Below are 22,066 nucleotides of genomic sequence, written 5' to 3'. Positions count from 1 at the left end.
AAAGCCAGGAGCCAGCAGCTTCTTCAGGATCTCCCATGTGGACGCAGGGGCCCAAGCACTAGGGCCATCTTCCACTGCTTTCCCAGGCACATTAACAGGGAGCTGGATTGGAAGTGAAGCAGTCAGGACTCGAACCGGCAGCTATATGTGATGCCGGTGCAACGGGCTGCAGCTTTACCCACTAGAACACAATGCCAGTCCCACCAGCCCCCTTTCTAATACTCCTAACTGTGGCCAGAACCACCCTAAACAAGGGTATTTCCATTAGATAAGACAGATTACCTTGTAGAAGCTGAGCACAAAGTGCAGCCCTCCCTTTGGCCAAGACCAGACTCTTCACGTTACATAGCAGGAAATGCATAAGAGAAGTTGGGGAACCTTGTCATGCCAGAAAGCAAAGAAGTTATGTAAGACTTGTGGGGAGCAACTCGGACTAGACTAAGTTACTGGAATTAAGACTTATTCTATGCATCTGCTCTCCCACAATATGGCGCTGGGAGAGAAGAAAACAGCTTCTACACAGCTGCCTCCAGTTCAGCCAATAAACTGTAGGACTTGCTCCTGATTGGAGGAGAGCAGCGTGCTCAGCGTGTGGGCAGCCGAGTTGGGATTGGCAGAGGAGGACTATAAAGGAGGAGAGAGACGGCATGTACCAGGAACATCTAAGGGGAACACCTAAGGGGAACACCTGTGCAGCCCCCGAGAGAGCCGGCCGGCGGTGTGCCGCTCCCCTGCGGAAGTGGGGAATGTGGCAGGGGGAACCGCCCTTCCACGGAGGTGGAAGGGACAGTAGCCAACCTGGGAAGAACCAGCAGCAAACCCCGGGGAGGGCCGAGCAGACGAAAGAACAGCGCAGGGTCCTGTGTCGTTCCTCCATGAAGAGGGGGAGCGACAAGACTCAGTAACTAACTTGAAAGACCTCCCCTTAGTCAAAGATGGGATAACTTAGTCACCTCTAAAATAAAACTAGAATGACTGAAACACCTAAAATTGTTAAAAATCTGTGCAATCATTGTGATAATCGCAATGACAAACCTATTAGAGAATGCTAGGAAGCTAAATCATAACTCACAAAACTGGTAAATAGAAGCATCAAACATTTCTTCTCTTCCTTGTAAAAATTATACCCCCAAGTTACAAGTAATCAATGAAAGCAAACTTTCTATAGGAGAATTACAACTAATGTATGTAGAAAGATTATGGAATAAGATTATCATCATTAGAATTTTTTTTTAAGATTTCTTTATTTTACTTGAGAGGCAGAGTTACAGTTAGAGGGAGCAGAGAGAGAGGTCTTCCATCCGCTGGTTCACTCCTCAAATGGATGCAATGGCCGGAGCTGGGCTGATCAGGAGCCAGGAGCTTCTTCCTGGTCTCCCATATGGGTGCAGGGGCCCAAGCACTTGGGCTATCCTCCACTGCTTTTCTAGGCCATTAGCAGAGAGCTGGATCAGAAGTGGAGCAGCTGGGACACGAACTGGTGCCCTATGGGATGCTGTCATCACAGGTCGAGTCATATTCTATTACACCACAGCACTGGCCCCCATCATTTGAATTCTTAACAACTCAATAATATGAAGGCAAACAATTCAATTTAGCATGGACAAAAAAAATGAATAAGTATTATATCAAAGAAGATACAGGATTGGCCAGTGGTCATATGAAAAGATGCTCAAATCATTTGTGATTGGGTAAATACTAATTAAAACCACAGTCTAGGGCTGGGCATTTGGCCTCCTGTTAGGCTGCCAGTTGGGGTACCTGCATCCCATACCAAATACCAAGGTTTGGGGTCCATCTCTGCTTCTGATCCTGCTTCCTGCTAATGCTAATGCCCATAGAGGCAGCAGGTGATAACTCAAGTAGTTGGGTTCCTGTCCCAGCTCCAGTTGTTTTGGGCATTTAGGGAGTGAAGCAGCAGGAGCTTTGTCTTGTTGTGTATGTGTCTGTGCATTTGCCTCATAAATGATCCCTTTACCACTACACACACTAGAATAATGAAAAATTTTTTAAAATTGACAGTACTGAAAAAATAAAGATGAGGATGTGGAGTGATTAGAATTCACATAGAGTTGGTGGAAATGTAAAACCACACAGCCATTTTGGCCAAGTTTGACAATTTCTTATAAATGTAGACTCACCATACATAGTGTTCCTTCTAGCAAATTATGAAAGAGAATTCAAAACTTAAATCTACACCAAAAAAAAATTTGTTCAGTAGTGCGCATAGCAGCTTTTTTAATAATAGCCTCAAACTGGAAACAACCCAAATGCCTTTCAGCTGATGAGTGGATAAACAAATGGTGGTTATATCTATGAATGCAATGCTACCCAACCATAGAAAGAAAGAAGCACAATTGTTGATACTCACTGCACGGATGAATCTCAAAAGTGTCATACAAGGTGAAGGAAGCCAGACACAAAACATTATACACTATATGGTTCCACTTTATATGGCATTCTAGGAAATCTAGAACTGTAGGGACAGAAAACAGATCATTGGTTGCCAAGACCTGGGGTGGGAGGAAGGGGTTGACTGCAGATGTTCTGTATCTTGACTGTGGTGGCAGCTACATGACTTCATAGATTTGTCAAAACCCATAAAACTGCTCACTTGAAAGGGGACATTTTATTCTATATAAATTATACCTCTGCAAACTGGTTTAGGAGTAACACCATTTTACTGCACCAATGATAGATTGGATCTAGGCAAAGAAAGTCAGTGGCTGCTAACTCTATGAGGTGATAGGTTGATAAGGAGCTTTGTAATGAATGGGCCAGGCTGACCGTACCTGCATATGATGATGGGTCTTTGTACCACAAACAGCTGCAGTAAGATCCATGAGCCATCCTTGTGAAAAAGTCAGCTAAATCTTATCAAATCACTACCTAGATATAGTAATTAGTTTGCAAGAAATAGAGGGCAGAAGAGCATATTGAATGATACTATAAGGCTGCAGTCAAAAACCAAAAAATAGGGAGAATTCTACAGGACATAGAACACAATGCAGTTCTTCAACAGATAGATTTCAGGGAGAAAACAAGGGTAAGCCTATGAATTAATAGCTTTGAGGGACAGCAAATAAAATGTGTACCTTGTATCTGTACCCAAACTAACTGTAAAAAACATGAGACAATTGGAAGTATTTGAAGTTATGAGAGAATTCATTTTGATGTTTTTAGGTATGATAGGGGTACTGTTGCTATTTTAATTTTAAAAACTTTTTTAGAAATTCTGATGTATTTATGAATGAAATTATATAATGAAATAATCCAGTGTGACTAAGTCAGTCTCTATGTAACATACGTAAGCATCTTAGATTCAGTAAAATGCCTACCTCCTGGGAAGATAATTGTAAAAATTCACTGAGGTAATACATATGAAAGCATGCAGCCTGGTTCCTGGCATGACATAGTAAATATTAGATAATTCTGCTGCTGCCTTCTTTCCAACTTTCTCTTTCCTTTACAGAATTAAGGTGCCTCTACCAATCTGAATCAGATTAGTACAAACTTTGTTAGGGACAGGAGCTAGGGTTTTCAGTGTAAGGCAGGATCTGCATCAGTAGTCATTGATATAGTCTAATGATACCTTATATGAAAGACTTAGAGCCACATCATGACTTCAGATGATCTGACAAGTTCATAAGCAAATATCAGTCATGGTCCTTGCTATGTGAGGAGCATGCCAGGGGATCCTTTGTGTCTAGGCAGCTGTCCAGATAGAAGTCAGTTGTCCCGACAGCCTTAGTAGCACTTGTTAGCTAAGTGGAACTTTATGATGGTAAAAGGACTAGTGTATCCATGCCAGCTCTGCTTCCCATGGAGAAGGCTTGGGGGGCAGGGGGTGCTTTATGGGTATCATCCCAGTTAGGTTAGTAGCTCAGCAGAGTTAGCATGGACCCAGTCTCCTTCCATTTTTCCAGATCTCCCACATAGGACATGACTGTTTCTATGTGGCCTAATACAGTAGCAGCCATTAAAATGTACCTTTGTAGCAGAAAGGATGAAGAAAAGGAAGGCACACTGTCTCCTTCTCTCTCTTTCTCTTTTTTTTTTTTTTTTTAAGATTTATTTATTTATTTGAAAGTCAGAATTACACAGAGAGAGGAGAGGAAGAGAGAGAGATCTTCTATCCAATTGACCGCAATGGCTGGAGCTGCACTGATCCGAAGCCAGGAGCTTATTCTCCCATGTGGGTGCAGGGGCCCAAGGACCTGGGCCATCTTCCACTGCTTTCCCAGGCCACAGCAGAGATCTGGATCGAAAGTGGAGCAGCTGGTTCTCGAACCGGCGCCCATATGGGATGCTGGTGCTTCAGGCCAGGATGTTAACCCCCTGTGCCACAGCGATGGCCCCACACTGCCTCTTTTTATGAACAGTTGCAGAAACTGTCCACACCATTTCCATGTATACCGCATTGGCCAGAATTTAGTCTCCTGTCTACATCTAGCTGCAAGGCCAGAAATGTCTTTTGTCTCCCCTAGCAGTTGTGTCAGATTCATATCTAGGGGACCTTTTACTATAGAAGGAAGGACACTAGCAGCTCTTCTCTTGTTGTCAAGGGAGTAAACTGTGACAGGCCATGTCAGATGCTTCAGATTCGTAAGAGACAGATCCCATGGTGAAGTACAGTGTGAAGCTTACACTTTCCATTAGCCAATGAGATGAGGCTTCCTGTTGGCATGTTTATATTTTTCCAATGTAACAGTGGCTCATGCGCTTTTTAGTCTTATAATCCTTTACACTTGTAAAAATTATTGAAAATTCCAAACATATTGCTTATGTGAGTTGTGTCTATCAATACAAATATTAGAACTGAGTCAATATTTAGTAATTCATTAAAAATAAAAGTGATTAACTTATTACATGTTAAGATAACATTTTATATGACAAATAACTTTTTTTAAAAAAAGATTTATTTTTAGGGGCCAGCACTGTGGTGCAGCGGGTAAAGCCCTGGCCTGAAGCGCCGGCATTCCATATGGGCGCCAGTTCTAGTCCCAGCTCTCTGCTATGGCCTAGGATAGCAGTAGAAGATGGCCCAAGTCCTTGGGCCCCTGCACCCTTGTGGGAGACCCGGAAGAAATTCCTGGCTCCTGGCTTCGGATCAGCGCTGCTCCAGCCATTGTGGCCAACTGGGGAGTGAACCAGTGGATGGAAGACCTCTCTCTCTGTCTCTGCCCCTCAGTGTAACTCTGTCTCTCAAATAAATAAAATAAATCTTTAAAAAAGGAGATTTATTTTTAATTATTTGAAAGTCATAGTTACGAGAGAGAGAGAGAGAGAGAGAATCTTCCATCTGCTGGTTTTCTCCCCAAATGGCCACAATGGCCAGGGCTGGGCCAGGCTGAAGCCAGTAGCCAGGAGCTTTTTCTGGGTCTCCCACATGGGTACCGGGACCCAAGTACTTGGGCCATCTTCTGCTACTTTCTCAAGTACATTAGCAGAGAGCTGGATGGGAAATGGAGAAGAGGGATACAAACCAGTGCCCATATGGGATGCCTCATTACAGGTGATGGTTTTACCAGTTATGCTAGAATGCCAACTCTGGACAAGTAACTGTGTTTTAAATGCATTGAATACAGTGACATGGTTTAATAATTTTGCAAACCTCTTTGTTACCTGACACGTGGTTATCAGTGGTGATATTTACAAACAGGATTTAAGAAATGTTATATAATGACATATGTCAACATTTGGCAAATCTTCCTGACTCAGGGAGCACTATTTTGCAGGTGCATTCTGTCGCACTATTTAATCTTGCTTCAAGTATATGAAGGAAATCCAACCTCACACAAACATGTGTTTAGAAAAGGAAGTAGGGGCTGCCTCTATTGATGCTGCCAAACCCCATACCTGGGAGAGCAGCAGAAGATAGCCCAGGTACTTGAGCCTCTGACACCCATGTGAGAGCAGTCACCCAGCTTGAGTTCCTTGTTCCTGGCCTTGGGCCTTGGCCTGGCCCAGCTCCAGCTGTTGCAGCCATCAGGGAGTGAATGAGTAGATGGAAGACTTCTCTCTCTCTCTCCCCCACGTCTCCCTCTGTGTATGTGTGTGTTTGTGATTCTGTCTTTCAAATAAAATCTTTTTAAAGGATGAAGTATTTCAATAGCTGTTTCAGAAAACTGAGGATACTTTGCTTTGATACTACATCAAAACTTTGCAAGTAATTTCCACTGGTGGTAATTTGTTCACATTCTTTTTAGTAATACAAAATTTTCTTATTTTTTAAAAATAAAATCCTTCGGTCCACATTGCACTTTGAGTGGATCTTCTACCCATTTTTAGTTTTGTTATATCGTCATTGGTCACCTGCAAAATAGTGCTCCCTGAGTCAGGAAGATTTGCCAAATGTTGACATATGTCATTATATAACATTTCTTAAATCCTGTTTGTAAATATCACCACTGATAACCTCGGAAATGTCTTTAAATGCGGGGTACCTGTCAGGTTCACATTTTCCAAAATTCATTTTTCTTTCACTTAAATGCCCATTTTATTTTGGCAATGAATATTGGGAATTGCTTTCTTCAAAGTGGCAGGTTCATCCCCTCTGAGCAGGCAGCTGGTTCAACTTGCCACTCAGTCATGTGACAGCATCATACTGTGCGTGTAGCAAAAGTACGCTGTGTGTACTTCCCATTTCTACACATAATTATTAAAGAGACAAACAAGATTTTTTGATTTATTTGGAAAACAGAGTTACAGAGAGAGAGGGAGAGACAGACAGACAGAGAGATCTTCCATCTGCTGATTCACTTTCCAAATGGTTTCAATGGCTGGGGCTGGGCCAGGCTGAAGCCAGGATCCAGGAACTTCATCCAGGTCTCCCGTGCGGGTGGCAGGGCCCCAAGGACTTGGACCATCCTTCAGTGCTTTCCCAGGCGCATTAGCAGGGAGCCGGATCGGTAGTGGAGCACCTGGGACTCAAACCCACGCAGCTTAACCCATTGCATCACAGCTGCAGCCCCCAGAGACAAACAAGATTTAACAAAATTAGTAATGTTTACTGTAAATCAACCATATGGAAGACTTTATTGCTTTAAAAATAAAAGGAAGTTTATTTACTTTTCTCTCTCTGTTTTTACATTTTGACTGTCCTTTTTAAAAGATTTATTTATTTGAAGGCATAGCAACAGAAAGAGAGAGAGAGAGATTTTCCATCCTCTGGTTCCCTCCTCAAATGGCAGCAACAGCCAGATCTGGGCTAGGCCAATGCCAGGAGCCCTGAACCCCATCTGGCTCTCTGACATGCATGGCAAGGATCCAAGTACTTGAGCCGTCTTCTGCTGCCTTCCCAGGCACAGTAGCAGGAAACCAGGTCAGAAGCAGGACTACCAGGAATCCAACTGGCACTTGGTTTTGGGATGCAAATGTTGCAAGCGGTGTTTTACCCTACTAAGCCACAATGCCAACTCCCTTGTCCTGTTTGTCTGTGTTGTTCCAGAAGCGGGAATCTCTGGGTACTGGTGACTTCAGGGGCACCTGACTTTCTCCTAGCCAGCTCTTGCTCCAGTATACCCCAGGGGATACAGGCTATGAAAGGAGTTCTGGACCTAAGACAATCCTGGCTTGCTTCTGCTTACTGAAGGACAAGGTTCAATTCCTTGATAACTGTGGGGAGCAACTCGGACTAGACTAAGTTACTGGAATTAAGACTTATTCTATGCATCTGCTTTCCCACAATATGGCGCTGAGAAGGGAAACAGCTTCTACACAGCTGCCTCCAGTTCAACCAATAAACTGTAGGACCTGCTCCTGATTGGAGGAGAGCAGCGTACTCGGCGTGTGGGTAGCAGAGTTGGGATTGGTGGAAGAGGACTATAAAGGAGGAGAGAGACAACATGCAAGGAGGAACATCTAAGGGGAACATCTATCTGAAGGAACACCTGTGCAGCCCCCGAGAGAGCCGGCCGGCGGTGTGCCACTCTCCTGAGGAAGTGGGGAAAGTGGCTAGGGGGAACCGCCCTTCCACGGAGGTGGAAGGGTCGGTAGCCAACCCGGGAAGAACCAGCAGCAAACCCGGGGAGGGCCGAGCAGACAAAAGAACAGCGCAGGGTCCTGTGTCGTTCCTCCACGAAGACGGGGAGCGACAGATAACCTGCTTCACTTAAGACAACAAACATGAATTCCATGTATTTGTAAATAGAAACTTTTAGCCACTAGTTTCCAAATTTATCTGCATATTTGGAATCAGCTGGAGAACTTCAAATACATGCCAATGCCTGTGTACCACCATCAGTGATTACAGGACGTGGCCTGGGCTTTGGAGTTTTAAAAAGACACCCAGGTGATTTTGACATGTCCACAAATCTGAAAAACATATTACCAATCCCTATTAATTAGAAGGAATGATGGGGGCTGGGCTGTGGCGCAGCAGGTTAAAGCCCTGGCCTGAGACACTGGCATCTCATATGGGCACCGGTTCTAGTCCTGGCTGCTCATCTTCCAGTCCAGCTTTCTGCTATGGCATGGGAAAGCAGTAGAAGATGGCCCAAGTCCTTGAGCCCCTGCACCTGCGTGGGAGACCCGGAAGAAGCTCCTGGCTCCTGGCTTCAGGTCAGCGCTGCTCTGGCCATTGTGGCCATCTGGGGAGTGAACCTTTGGATGGAAGACCTCTCTCTCTCTGTCTCTACATCTCTCTGTAATTCTGTCTTTCAATTGAAGAAAATAAATCTTTTTTTTTTTTTTTAACATGGAACGCTTCACGAATTTGCGTGTCAGCCTTGTGTAGGGTCCATGCTAATCTTCTCTGTATCATTCCAATTTTAGTATATGTGATGCCGAAGTGAGCACAAGAAAATAAATCTTAAAAAAAAAAAGAAGAAGAATGGCCCAAGTCCTTGGGCCCTGCACCCCATGGGAGACCAGGATAAGCACCTGGCTCCTGCCTTCGGATCAGCGTGGCAAAGGAAGACCTTTCTCTCTGTCTCTCTCTCTTACTGTCCAGTCTGCCTGTCAAAAAAAAAAAAAAAAAAAAAAGAAGAAGAAGAAGGAATAATGCCAGTCTACTCTGCAGACCCCAGGTGGCCCCATACCTTGCCCAGGGCAGATGTCTCTTCTGTGCGGGGGTAGTGCCAAGGCAGCCTGGTCAGGTGTCCTGCTGCAGGAGTCCAGACCCATCCCTGCAGAGAGGACCTCCTTGTGCAGATCTTCGAGGAGTAGACAATCTGTGGCTTACTGGTGGACCATGGCCTGTTTGTCTAAGCATCTAAACTTTGTATTTGCTTTAAAATTTAAAGTGCAACCAATGTGAGTGGCAGTTTTTCACTTGGGACGTTCCATAAGAAAAACCCTACTGAGGTATTTGAAAGGGTGCCAGAAAGAGATTGCTGAACTTTTTATTTCATAAAGAAAGACCATTGAGTGCTGTATTCTTCCTTGAGTGTATTTCAGCAAAAGAACCTCTTCAGAAGCTGTTGGCACAGGCCTTGGGGAATCTGAAATATTGGCCCATATGACTTTCTTTTAGTCAACACAGGGAGTTTGTAAGCATAAATTTCAGGAATTTGCCCAGCTTCATTGTTTACAAAGCTGTTTTTATTCTGGTCACATTCACTTCAGTTTCTCTATAGCCTAATATAATTTTGAGCCTGTGGAAAGCTTATCTTTTGGCACCAAAAGCCCCAAAGGTTGAATTGAGAAAAAAAAAGATCCTTCATTTTCTCAGCTCAGTTGTTTTTAGAGGAATGGTGTTTTTGGATGCTTTTCTGTTTTGGTCTGGGGTCACTTTGTCAGGGGAAAAATCACCTACTTCATCTTTCCATTCTATGTCACCATCTTTTGGATATTGGAAAGCATATAGTTTCTCCTGTCTGCCTCCAGACATGTGTTTCTTTATTCATTTTCATATTTGCTGAGCACCAGTAAGAAGAGGCCACAGGCAGCAGTAAAGGACACTTTGCTGTTTGTAGAGTTTTTAATCCTCTGGTAGACACAGACCAGTGAACACATGATCACAGTGGAGAGTGCCATGCACCTGTGTTGAAACCACTGGGGAGGGAGGGAAGGGCTCACCTCTCAGGTGGTTTAAGAATAAGGCTCTTGGAAGTACGAAGAAGATCCTTCAAAAAGTCTGTGGGAAAATGGAATTAAAATATTTTGGTGCAAAAACATTTTGAAATTCATGCCTAGTTTTTGCATAGCCATTTTCCAAAAACTTGCTGAAATCCTCATATTTCAGGCCCACAGACTGAAAGCCTTCACTTTATACTCAATGCACATGGAGCCCAGAGAGGTTTCCTGAGGCTGATCCCTGCTAGCTGCTTGGTGATGGGAGTAGAATTTGTGCGTAGCTTAGTGCTCCTTGTCCCACATTGGCTGTTTTGTTGATTACTGCCTGATAAACTTCTGGGATTGCTTTCCACATTCCTCTCATACCCAATTACGAAAGTGCATCAGAGAGCGCTGGCCCAGGTGCTGTTGGATCACATATCCATGTAAATGATTTGCCTTGCTAAGGGGACAGCAGGCCAAGGATGACAGCCGTGTCTCTCCCACAAAGCGACTTCTGAACTTCATCTTTCCCTACCTGTACCTCTCCACAGTCTCTCAAGAGCACAGATATGTAGACAGATAGCCTGGTATTTACTTTGGTTCACGAGCTAGCACATTACCTTGTATTTGAAAGATTCTCTGATTTTGTATTATATATTCATATACACACATGCCTATGTCAACTATTTTTAAGTCACTGAACACCCACCATGAGCCTCAGGACTGTTGTATGCAGAGTAATTAAAGGGTTGTTAGTGATAGGGATTATAACACTATAAAAGCATCCCTCAGGTTGCCACACACAGAGGCATTTGATTGCCAAATTATAAGCTGCAGCACCATGGGTGGTTATGGTAGTTGTGGTGGCATTAAACAACAAAATGAGTTGTAATCAACCACATCATCAAGATAAAAAATAGTACCCTTGTTTCACAGAATCACACTTCTGCTTCAGTCTTTCTCGAGGCATTATTTTAGGCTTATATCCACGATAAGGCAAAGAAATGTATAGGGTGGAAGATAAATTGCTGTTTGCTGGTTTGGGAATGGATTTGGCTCTAGAATAAAGGAATGAATTGAAGTGCTTCACTGATCCAAAGACATCTAACCTTAAAAGTAATTTTTATGAGTCATAATTTCTCAATGCCTGCTGTAGCTCATACATCTCAAAGTGTGCGTGAGGGATTTTCTTTGTCCTTGCTTGTGTCGGTGAATTCTCTTGGGCTCCTGAGTGCTCCAGACCTGACATCGTGGTTGGCACTGCTACCTTGGGCCTGTCCTAGATAGACAAGCCTTGGCTACAGGCACACTGATGAGCTTTCCACCTGTAGTTTCTTCCCTAGCTTCTCTGTTCGTTGGCTGTCTGGTTGGACCACAGCGAGTTTTTCCCTGTTCTGCTCCTTCTGCTCCAGCACTGCTAATGCAGCAGTAGCTGAGTCTGGGGCAAACTCCTGGCTCCGGTGCAGCCGCACATCTGACCAGCTTGGAATGGTGCATCAGTGCCTTGCCTCCTCTTTTGTTCCTCTGTAAGATGGATGATGGCTGTAGTGATAAAATTGTTAATGTCATTGCACTGGGTGATTGCTTCATAAATGTGGCATCATTGTTGTTGTTCTACCATAAAACCCTAGTGGCGAGTGATCATGGGTCACTATTTGATGGTTCATATTCATAAAAATATTTTTAAAGCCAGAAGTGGCAGGCTTGTATCTGTAGCAAGCTGGATACCACTAACTCCATCCTACAGCAAAAGAGACAGAAATAGAAATATCAGAAAAAAAACAATTCCCCTGATCTTCCCCTGTCTGTTCTTAGGTTTGTTTTACAATTTCCTGTTTTCCACAGTTGATTCTGACAACTAACTGCAGGGAGCAAGTGCCTTTTTAAAATAAATATTATACAATATGCCTACTTACACAGGCCAAAAAAAAAAAAAAAAGAAAAGAAAAAGAAGAAAAGAAGAGTTATAATGCTATCCTTGATCCATCTTGATCTCTTTAATCGGCACATGAAGCCCAGCACAGCTCCTGGGCTGACCGATTTGAAAGTGAGGAGAATTGCCTCCCTTTTAATTTAATGAATTTGAAAGTCGGAGAAACACAGAGAGCTCCCATCTGATGGTTTACTCCCCAAATGCCTGCAACAGCCAGAGCCAGGCCAGGCCAAAGTCTGTAGCCCCTCTGTGGGAGGCAGGGACTCAGCTAGTTGGGCCTTCACCTGCTGCTTCCTAGGAGGTGCATTAACAGGAAAATGGAGCAGGGAGTGGAGTCGGGACTTGAACCCAAGCACTGTCCTATGGGATGCGGGCATCCCAAGCAGTGTCATTAATGCCTAAATGAAATACCTGTCCCCAGCTGCTCTTTTAAAGTTTAATATAGATAGACCAGTCTTAAATTTGAGAGTTAAAACTTTTTAAAGCAGTTTTAACCAGTTTCCTATTTAAAGTTTTATATCCATATATGCTGTTGACAGCTTATATAGGACTCTTTTCCCCTAAGCTAGTATAACTTTCTAGAACCAAACATTAAAAATTATCCAGGTGAGAGAGTCAGCTAGCCAGAGTAAGGTACAGACAGGAAGGCAGCTGCCCTGCCCTGCTCTGTGGCCTCCTTGGTCCCTCACCCCAGCATGCCATCTAGGGCAGCAGTGATAGGTGGTGCAGATACATCAGCAGCCATGGGCTGCCCTTTTCCTGGAGGGCTCCAAGTTGCACCTCAAAGATGATAACAGCAGCTGAGTGTCTATACCCATTTCTCATACCATCTGAAATACCGGGGTGGGGGGGGACAAGAGAGACCTTTCTAGAAGGGTTACATTCAGATCATAAGCAAAGACTCTTAGAACCGGAAGGGACTGTAGAGATCACTGCCTCAACCTCAGGATTACATCTGAGAATGCAGAGTCCTGGGGAGTTTGCAGAATGGTTGGGAAATGTAAATTACCAGCCCATCGATCCTGATATCAGTGGAAAATTGAGCTATCCTTAGATTGAAACTTCCAGATAGAAAAGTCTAACCATTTCAAGTAGCAGAATTTTTTTTAATTTCATCACCATTGTGATGAAAATGTCTCATTAACTTTTAATTATGATTTAGATTTTTCTTTTTAATTGAGAAACATCAGATATTCTGCTTTGTTCTCAATTAACTTTCCAACAGGTTATTTGAGACTTAGCATGATAACCTTGAGTTGCCATCTTAGAAAAATCACTGATACACTTATTACAGTGCCATGTGTGCTCTTTCCCATGAAGAGAGAGTATGTGAAAATGCCTCATCTAAAGTTTTTGGGTCCAGAGGAGTTTCAAAGTTTAGGAATTCTCCCATTTTATAAAGGGCACATACGGTATGTCCTACAGTCCTCCTGTCCAGCATACTTGTTTATTAGCACAGGATTTCATCAGTAAAACATCTGAATGCTTACAGTAAATGGGATGGAAACTATATATAAATAGCCAGAATCAGATCAGGCCCAGTTTTGCTGCCAAACAATTTTAATGTCATAAAAAGAACTTGATTTTCAAAGTTTAAAACTGGGGATAAGAAATTTTGGACCCCTGGGTAACACTTACTGAAGCTTTGCTGTATGCCAGGCACTATGCCACAGATTTCATGCATTATCCCATTATCTTTATAAATAACTTTATAAGGTAGGTACTTTTATTATTTCTCCTTTACAAATGGGGAGAACTGATAAGAAAGGAGTTAAGTGACTTTCCCATGGTCACACAGCTGAGTCAGTGGTAGACTAGGCTCATGAGCCAAAGCTAAATTAACTTAAGTGCTGGTTATCTGTATGTCCATATGCATTGCTCTCAGCACTTTACATGTTTTTGCTCATTTGATCTGCATGCAGCTCTTAAGATAGTCACTATTATCCCCACCAAATAGCTAATAGGCAGTAGGGAGATGAAATAATGTGCCTAGGGTACAGTCTGCTAGATGGTGTGATTCCAGAGCATGTGTGCCCAGCCACTGCACCATGTAGTCTGGTTTCTCAGCAATAAAACAACTGGCTGTGAGGGTCAGCATTAATGACATTAAAGACCAGAGCAGCTCTCCCAGTTGATTCCTCAGATGTTGGCTTTGATGCTGTATCCTTCTTCTTGGATCTGTTCAATGCAGATTTTTTAAAACTTTTTTTTAGATTTATTTATTTGAAAGACAGAGATACAGGAAAAAGGGAGAGACAGAAAGAGAAAGAGAGAGAGATATCTTCTATCCACTGGTTCACTCCCCAAATGGTCATAACAGTTGGGGATGAGCCAGGCCAAAGCCAGGAACCTAAAATTCCATCTGGGTCTCTCACGTGTGTGGCAGGAGCCCAAGCACTTAGACCATCTTCCACTGCTTTCCCAGGTACATTAGCAGGGAGCTGGATGCGAAGTAGAGCAGCCGGGATATCAACTGGCACTCATAGAATACGTGCTATGCCATATCATCGGCCGTAGATTTTGTAATTTCTTTACACAAAATAATTTGTTATATGTATCTTCACATCTGCTTGCGACTCCTCCCTGTATTTATTCTTTTTTTTTTTTTTTTTTTTTTTTGACAGGCAGAGTGGACAGTGAGAGAGAGAGACAGAGAGAAAGGTCTTCTTTTGCCGTTGGTTCACCCTCTAATAGCGCTACGGCCGGTGCGCTGCGGCCGGTGCACCACACTGATCCAATGGCAGGAGCCAGGTACTTCTCCTGGTCTCTCATGGGGTGCAGGGCCCAAGGACTTGGGCCATCCTCCACTGCACTCCCTGGCCACAGCAGAGAGCTGGCCTGGAAGAGGGGCAACCGGGACAGAATCTGGTGCCCGCAAGGCAGAGGATTAGCCTAGTGAGCCGCAGTGCCGGCTGTATTTATTCTTAAGAGTATGAATGAGTATTTGTCACCATGTCTAAAGTGTGTACTGCATGTTTGGGAGAGGTCTGACTTCCAAAGCTCACTCACCCCAGCAAATCATGGTCTTTCCAAAGCAATCATTGGCTAGAATCCCAGGCACAGCCAACATTCAAAATTGCGTCTTTGGTGTTAAGAAGACACGTTGCCAGTTTTCTTCTGGCACTATGGAGAATCATCTCATTCTCTGAAAATCGCTCTTGTGGGTCACACCAGTAGGAGCGTGTCTTCTGCTGCTTCCCTGCTGTCAGCACCGCAGTTGTGAAACAGGGCTCTGCCCATCCCACGTACACACAGAAGATGAATTGACACTGAAGAGAACAGAGTGAATGGAACTTGCCAGGAGTTGACTGAAGGTGGTGTTTCAAGGTCCTGGTTTATTTGGTCACCGCCTGTCCTTCATTGTTTATTCCAGAGAAATTTTGACTAGTTTTACCAGCACTGAAATGGCCTTTTCAGTGAAAATAGTCCAGAATGCTATGAAATTGGCCATTTTGTCACCAGCTATTCCTAGCCTTATATATCCAAGAGACAGATGTGATCCATTTGCTCACAAAAACGCTTTGGCTTTCACAGGAAGTACCAGGCCACTGTTGGCCGAAAGAGGCACCTGCAGTTGAAGGGTGGTCCTCCCATGGGTCCTCAGTGCTGGCTGGTTGGAACATGCAGGATGTAGCGCTCTTCTGAACTGGCGCTGAGTTTGCCTGGGCAGTGGTTCGAGTGCCTGATTTCAGCAGCCCCCTCACAGACCACTGCAGGAAGAGCGTGGCCGCTGCTCGCTGCTCAGAAGTGGTGCTGTGCTGTTGTCACTCCAGCTGCAGACGGCTCTGCCTTGGGACTACTGCATAGCATGATGCTGGCGAATTTCTTCCACAGGCTCAGAAAGCCCTAGAGGGCTAGAGGCAGCCCCACAGTTTGGATCCCCGCACTGGGTGGCACAGTAGTTTGGAGCCACAGCTGTTTATTCTTGATTGTTGGCGTTTCTTCTTTGCCCCTCCTCTCATTCACTGTGGCTTCTGAACGCCAGTGCTGTCAGCTCCTCTGGACATTCCCACTGCCTATGCTGCCCTCCACCACTGTCCTTCTCTCACTGGGTTGCTTGTCCTCATGCTGCAGTTCTCTCACCCATCACTTCTCCTCATCTGAGCATGCCAGGCACAGCTCGCTGAGTAACCTTTGATAACTTCTCTTTTCTTATCGGCTCAAGAGCTACTTAATTGCAGCAGGAAATATTTTCTTTTCCTAATCCCCCCCTCCTTTTACTCCCATATTCATTGCCATTTGGGTCGCCTGGGGTGGTCAGACACATCTCTCTAAGTGAGGCTGTGGTGCTGGACCGTGTGGTTCCTACAGTGGAGTGCTGTTGGACTGATTTTGAAGTACCATGTAGGATTCCCTATAAATCAGTGTATTATTGGAAGCTGGAAATACCCATCTTCGTTTTTGCTTAATGCCAACCACCCTGAGCAGTATGATTTGGGGATCGGTATACCCCTAAACTAGCCCAATATGTGGCAGACTGCTTAAGGCCAAGGGAAATATGCAGGTTTTCATTTGTATGGGAGTGTTCCAAAATGAAATATTTACTACACCTGAAAAATGAATAGTTTAATTTATATATATGCATTATATATGTAATATATAGAGACATATATACACATACATTATATGTAAATAAAAGCATGCAGGTTGGCAACTTAATAGTTACAACCTCTCTCCTGAGAGAACTTGATTCAGAAAGCTCCTAAAATACACGATGCAGAGAAATTTACTCCAAGGGTGAGTGTGGGGAAGGTTCTCCCAGAGAGAGCACAGACCAGAGTCCTAATAAGAAGAATGAGAGGTTTGTTTTTAAGGAAAAATATTACTGCATGTTTGTAGTTTTGTTCTATAGTAAGTCATCTAGCTATTGTACTCAAGATATAGAGGGATTTGACGAAGTGGTTAAGACGCCACTGGGGACATCCCTATCCCAGATGAGTGCTGAGTTCAAGTCCTGACTCTGCTTATGATCCCGGCTTCCTGCTAATGCGTGCTCTGGGAGGCAGCAGGAGATGGCTCCAGCACTTGAACCACTGCCACCCATAGGGGAGACCTAGACTGAGCCCCAGCCCCCAGCTTCTGCCTGCTCTACCCCAGCTGTTGCAGGCATTTAAGGAGTTAACCAGTGTATGGGAGACCTCTATGTCTCTGGCTTTCAAGTAAATAAAAGTTTAGAAAAGAAACAAGGACCAGGTAATTCAAGAGGAATAAACAGATAAAAAGGACAGCGGGATATACTTTATTGTTCCTTGGGAAGAGACTGAGTTACACTTACTGGTAAGAAAAATGAAGCCCCAGTAAGTTTAATTTGGAACCGATTGTAGTCAAGTTGAGCACCTATTTCAGGAGAAAATATCAAGTGATTCCGTCAATTTGCCTTGTGAACAAAGGCCCACTAAGGAGGAGAGACGCGCAGGCTCCGGCAGGTCCTGGAGTGTCTCAGGGGCTGTCTTGGTTCCCTGTACGCAGACTTTACACTAGGTGGCATGCAAGGAGAGCGGAACACTCGGGTCTTGGGAAGCAGGCTCTGGGTACTGTCCTGATCGGGTCGCTTGGCGTCTGCTGCCTCACGTGATGCTCTTCCTCTTCTCTCACTCCCCAGGATGAAGTGTCCTCTTGCTGGTACAAATAAAAGATTTCTAATAAACACAATTAAGAACACCTTGCCCTCCCACAAGGAGCAAGACCACGAACAAAAAGAGGGCGATAAGGAACCTGCGAAAAGCCAGGACCAGAAAGAAGCAAATCCGAAGCAGCACAGAAGCCACAATCACAAGCGCAGCTTGCACGCTCGCAGCTCCACCAGGCACTCGCCACCACGCAAGCGCCGCGCCCAGGACAAGCACGAGGCGCGGTCCAGCCGGCGGTGAGGCAGCCTGATCGGCCTGCCCGTGGCGCCTGGCGGGGCCCGGTGGGAGGTGTGCGGGGCCGAGCGCCGAGGACGGCTCAGCGTCAGGGCGAACAACTGAGCGTGGCTTTTACCGCAGATCCCTTGTTCTTAGAGAGGCTGTGGGTGGCAGGCGAAAAATTGACTCTGCCCAAGAAGCAAGTTGAAAGGCATGTGCTGGGAGCGGTGGTGGCAAGGCAGTGTGCCTAAGTACTGTTTTTATTCTCTTGTTTGGAAGTTGTTTGAAAATACGCAAATCTAGAATTTAAAGTTCTCAGCGATTGTTAAAACTAAGCCAGTTTTTTCATGTACTGCGCTTTTGGTCATTTCTCAGAATTTCTCAAAAAATAAAATTCTTGTACATCCTATATTTTACTTTTTGAGGTGTCCAACTTAAACTATAGGAAAGTGGCCAGTGACCATTTTATGAAACACTTGCAGCCTCGAGGGCTGGGATTTACCAAGAAGCGCTGTGATAAGGTTGCATGGGGCTTTCCTTCAAGTGAACAACACAGGGAACTCTCAAAATGCCTTGGATTGGAGCACTCTATATAAATGACCAGAGGTTCAAGAACTAACTCTGGTTTCCTGGGCATTCTCAAAGTCATTCCTTAGATAGAACAAGTTTTCTACATTTAATTTTTTTGATTATATAGGTTTTAAGTGGTGCTTTGACAAGAACTCTCAAAAAGTTAAAAGTAACATAACTATTTTAGTGCTGGACCTTATTTAGATAAAGACTTACAACACTACTATTAGAATAGTTGTTCCAGAAAGCTTCACTTTAATAAATAAAAGCATATTTACAATGGCTTTCCCCCTCGTATCAGTTTTCAGATTTTAATATACAATCATAAACCTTTCAGACCTATATTCCTCCTTGACACTCAGGAAAGGGTCTCCAAGAGCCCTCCCCAGTCCAGGAAAGGAAGAAGAGCTGGCCTCCCTGGCCCCTTCCCCAGCTCTCCAAGGGTCTTCTTGCCTGCCTGCAGGTAAGCGCTGGGCCACAGCTCTGCTCCTTGCCCCCAGCAGACAAGAAAAGCCAGAAAGGAGCACATGGAAAAAAGTGAGCTTTGGGGAGATGTTAGGATAGCCCACCCTCGGCCTGCTCAGGATTGACAGCCCCGGAGCAAGCTCATCTGATGCTCATCTGATGCCTCCCCCGCCCCAGAGTCCAGGGATCATCCTGTGACTTGGTCACAATGGCACACTTCCTTTCAGACATGAGGAATTACTTGCCTCATGACTATTCAGATTTAGTTATGCATTAGCCTAGATTATTTGTGCTTAGTTTGAAATGTTTTGTATTTAAATGTTGATTAGAAATAGCACAGTTGTGGAGTTTTTAAGAAATTCTTGTTGAGTAAAAATAAAGCTGAATTATACCATTTGCCTACGCATTCTATCTATAACTGATCAAGTTCATTGTCCTTTAAAAGGGAATGAATATAATGAACACATTTTTACACTCAAAGTTTTAGCCTAAGCACTCTTACCTTTCCTGTATAGGTTGAGTTGAAAGACAAATGGCTTAAAAAAAAAATTTGAGAAACACTGCTTCCATTTGAGAGAACTGTATTAGAATTTTTAAAGCTTTCTTCAAGATCATTCATGGTTTCCTGCATATAAAATGTCAACAGCAAATTATTCACTTTTATTCCACATTGAGGAGAGGGGTCGTCTTGAGATTGACACCAGCTCCCTCACATGCCTGTGGTCCTCATCCTGGTGCTGCTGGGAGCACCCATGCACCTCATTATGACTGCTGTCCAATCTGCAGTTCTACTAGGTTTAGACATTACATAGCCTGGGACCCAGGTCCAGAGAAACTCAATCCTGCCTCAGCTGCTGGCTAGCTTTTCCTCTTCTGCCAACTGGGATGTGTACAGTCCCTGAGGACCCACTCTGTTAAGCAGAGAAAGAAATGCAAAATTCACAGGTGTTAAGAACTACATTTCATGCTGTGACTTGAAAGGAGCAAGAAAGAGTTAAATGCAAATGTAACTTAGCAGATCTCATTGTTTCACCCCATTTTAGAAAGCAGTCTCTAAGACAAGGAAACAAAAGGCTAGGGCCACCCCCAACCCACTGCTCGTGGGTAGTCTTCCTGAGCCTCCCAGGCAGGAAGGGAGAGGGAGCCAGGGTAGGGAATTTTCTTTGGAGTGGGCTGAGCACTAAAAGAAGTTTCCTCACATCTGATTCCACAAGATGGCCATGGAGTGACTTAGCAAGAAACTTATGTTGATTCCATATCTATGTGTCCACCCTAGAAGTCATGCTGTCATCTTTGACTCATAAAAGATATCTGGTAGGTAAGAAGTGCTTTTTAAAGTTTTATGTGTTTGAATTTTTTATTTGAAAGGCAGAGGGAGCAGCGAGGGAGAGAGAGAGAGAGAAGAAAGACCTATCCATTGGTTTATTCCACAATGCCTATAACAGCCAGGATTGGGCCAGGGTAAAGCCGGGAGCCAAGAACTGCATCCGAGTTTCTCACAAATAAGGGGAACTGAGGCCAGACTAAAATGTTTGCCCAAAACCACAGAGCTAGACAGAATTAGCCCGTGTTCTTTCCTGGACTGGGCTGTCTCAATGCATGCATGCTCCAGGGATTCCCAATTTAAGAGCTGAAAGAATTTTGATAATCAACACCTTTCCCTTGCTAAGATTTATTCTGCAGAACTGGATGTGAAGCCTCATCAGGGAACGTTGCATTGAGGAAGTGCTTCCCTGTAGCTGGTTTGGATCCAAGAGGAATGCTCACACAACTCAATTGTTAATGGCCACTAGTGGAATGTTTCTATGGGAAACTAATTTCAGGTGTAGCTAAAATTCTAGGCTATTTCGTATTTAAGGTCTGCTGTTTTCTGTCCCCAAGGACAATAGTTTGTGAGCATAAGAAGTCTCAGACACTAGGCCTCTTTGGCACCATAAATAACATTCTGTAATCCAAGAAATTGGGGAAACCATGTCTGCTGCCTCAGAAAGGCTGGTCACCAGATCAGAGCCAAGGCCCCTTTGAGACCAGATCCTGGGAAAGTGAGTTTGCCAAATGGAAACCTGTTCTCCATTCAGGAAAAAAATACTTCCAGGAAGTATGAACTCATACACACTGGAACACCCAAATAAAGAGTTAGATTAAGTATATAAAGATAATATCATAAGCAAAATTCAAAGGCATTCTATAGCGGGTTTTATTTAGATTACCATGTTATAAATCTCAGAGTGCCATGGAAATTGTCCTGAAAAGATTGATAATAAATGCAGATTGGGGAGCACCAATAATAGTTAATCAGATGCACTATTTCTTCCATCTACATAGCCCAAATTTTTCCCTTTGGTTTTAATAACATAAGAATTCCCTATGTGAAACAAACTCCAGCTATAACCCATTATGAAATGTCTGACGGAGCTGCTTCCCCTCCAGGTAATGGTACAGACTGCCCTCAACACTGACTCTCTGTCCTTCCTAATTGATATTTCCCACTAATTCCTCAGGGTTGGCTTCTTCAAGATGAATATGAGTTGGTTTTTCATCACAATAACAAACTCCGGAGACAAGTTACCTGTGAAAGGAAGTTTATTTCAGCTCATGGTTTTGAAGAGTCACAGTTCAAGGTCAGGCAGCCCCAGCAATGAGGCATCTGATAAGAGTGGTGTGACAGCAACGTAGGCAGAGAGGATCCTGAGGTGATCCAGGAGGCAGAGAGAGACAGCACCTACATGGGCTCTCCTGAGAAAGCCATTGCACTTTTTTTTTTTGGACAGGCAGAGTTAGTGAGAGAGAGAGAGACAAAGAGAAAAGTCTTCCTTCCGTTGGTTCACCCTCAAGTGGCCGCCACAGCCAGCACGCTGCCCCAATTGGAAGCCAGGAGCCAGGTGCTTCCTCCTGGTCTCCCATGCGGTGCAGGGCCCAAGGACCTGGGCCATTCTCCACTGCACTCGCGGGCCACAGCAGAGAGCTGGACTGGAAGAGGAGCAACTAGGACAGACTCCGTCGCCCTGAACAGGACTAGAACCTGGGGTGCCAGCGCCGCAGGCGGAGGATTAGCCAAGTGAGCCGCAGCGCCGGCTGCCATTGCGCTTTGATCATGGTTCTCCACCCTAGCAAACTAATCCAGTCTGATCACTTCCTAAAAGCCTTACCTTCAGACAACATGACTGGGTTAAGTTTCCATTGTTGCAGCACCATTCCCATAGGACTTCAGACTCTTAACATCTGCATGACTTGGGGAGCCAAATCCTGCTCA

At 44.3% G+C, this 22,066-nt stretch overlaps 1 protein-coding gene and 1 non-coding gene across 2 annotated transcripts in view; one reads left to right on the top strand and one right to left on the bottom strand.

Annotated features, from left to right (window-relative positions):
- Positions 1-19,209, top strand: part of POLR1D (RNA polymerase I and III subunit D) — a 53,000-nt gene extending 33,791 nt beyond the window's left edge. The window contains exon 3 of the mRNA XM_051834138.2: positions 17,535-19,209. Within this exon, the coding sequence (XP_051690098.1) occupies positions 17,535-17,802 (268 nt within the window). The 3' untranslated portion in view covers positions 17,803-19,209. The remainder of the gene's footprint in view (positions 1-17,534) is intronic.
- On the bottom strand, positions 8,693-8,799 carry LOC127487703 (U6 spliceosomal RNA). Its single transcript, XR_007914760.1, has one exon. It is a non-coding gene; the product is annotated as a U6 spliceosomal RNA (small nuclear RNA).
- Positions 19,210-22,066: the final 2,857 nt, after the last annotated feature.

Source organism: Oryctolagus cuniculus, chromosome 9 (genome assembly GCF_964237555.1).
Source record: "Oryctolagus cuniculus chromosome 9, mOryCun1.1, whole genome shotgun sequence".
Lineage (NCBI taxonomy): Eukaryota > Metazoa > Chordata > Mammalia > Lagomorpha > Leporidae > Oryctolagus > Oryctolagus cuniculus.
The sequence above is the reverse complement of the archived record's forward strand: the minus strand, read 5'-3'. Positions and strand labels throughout refer to the sequence as shown.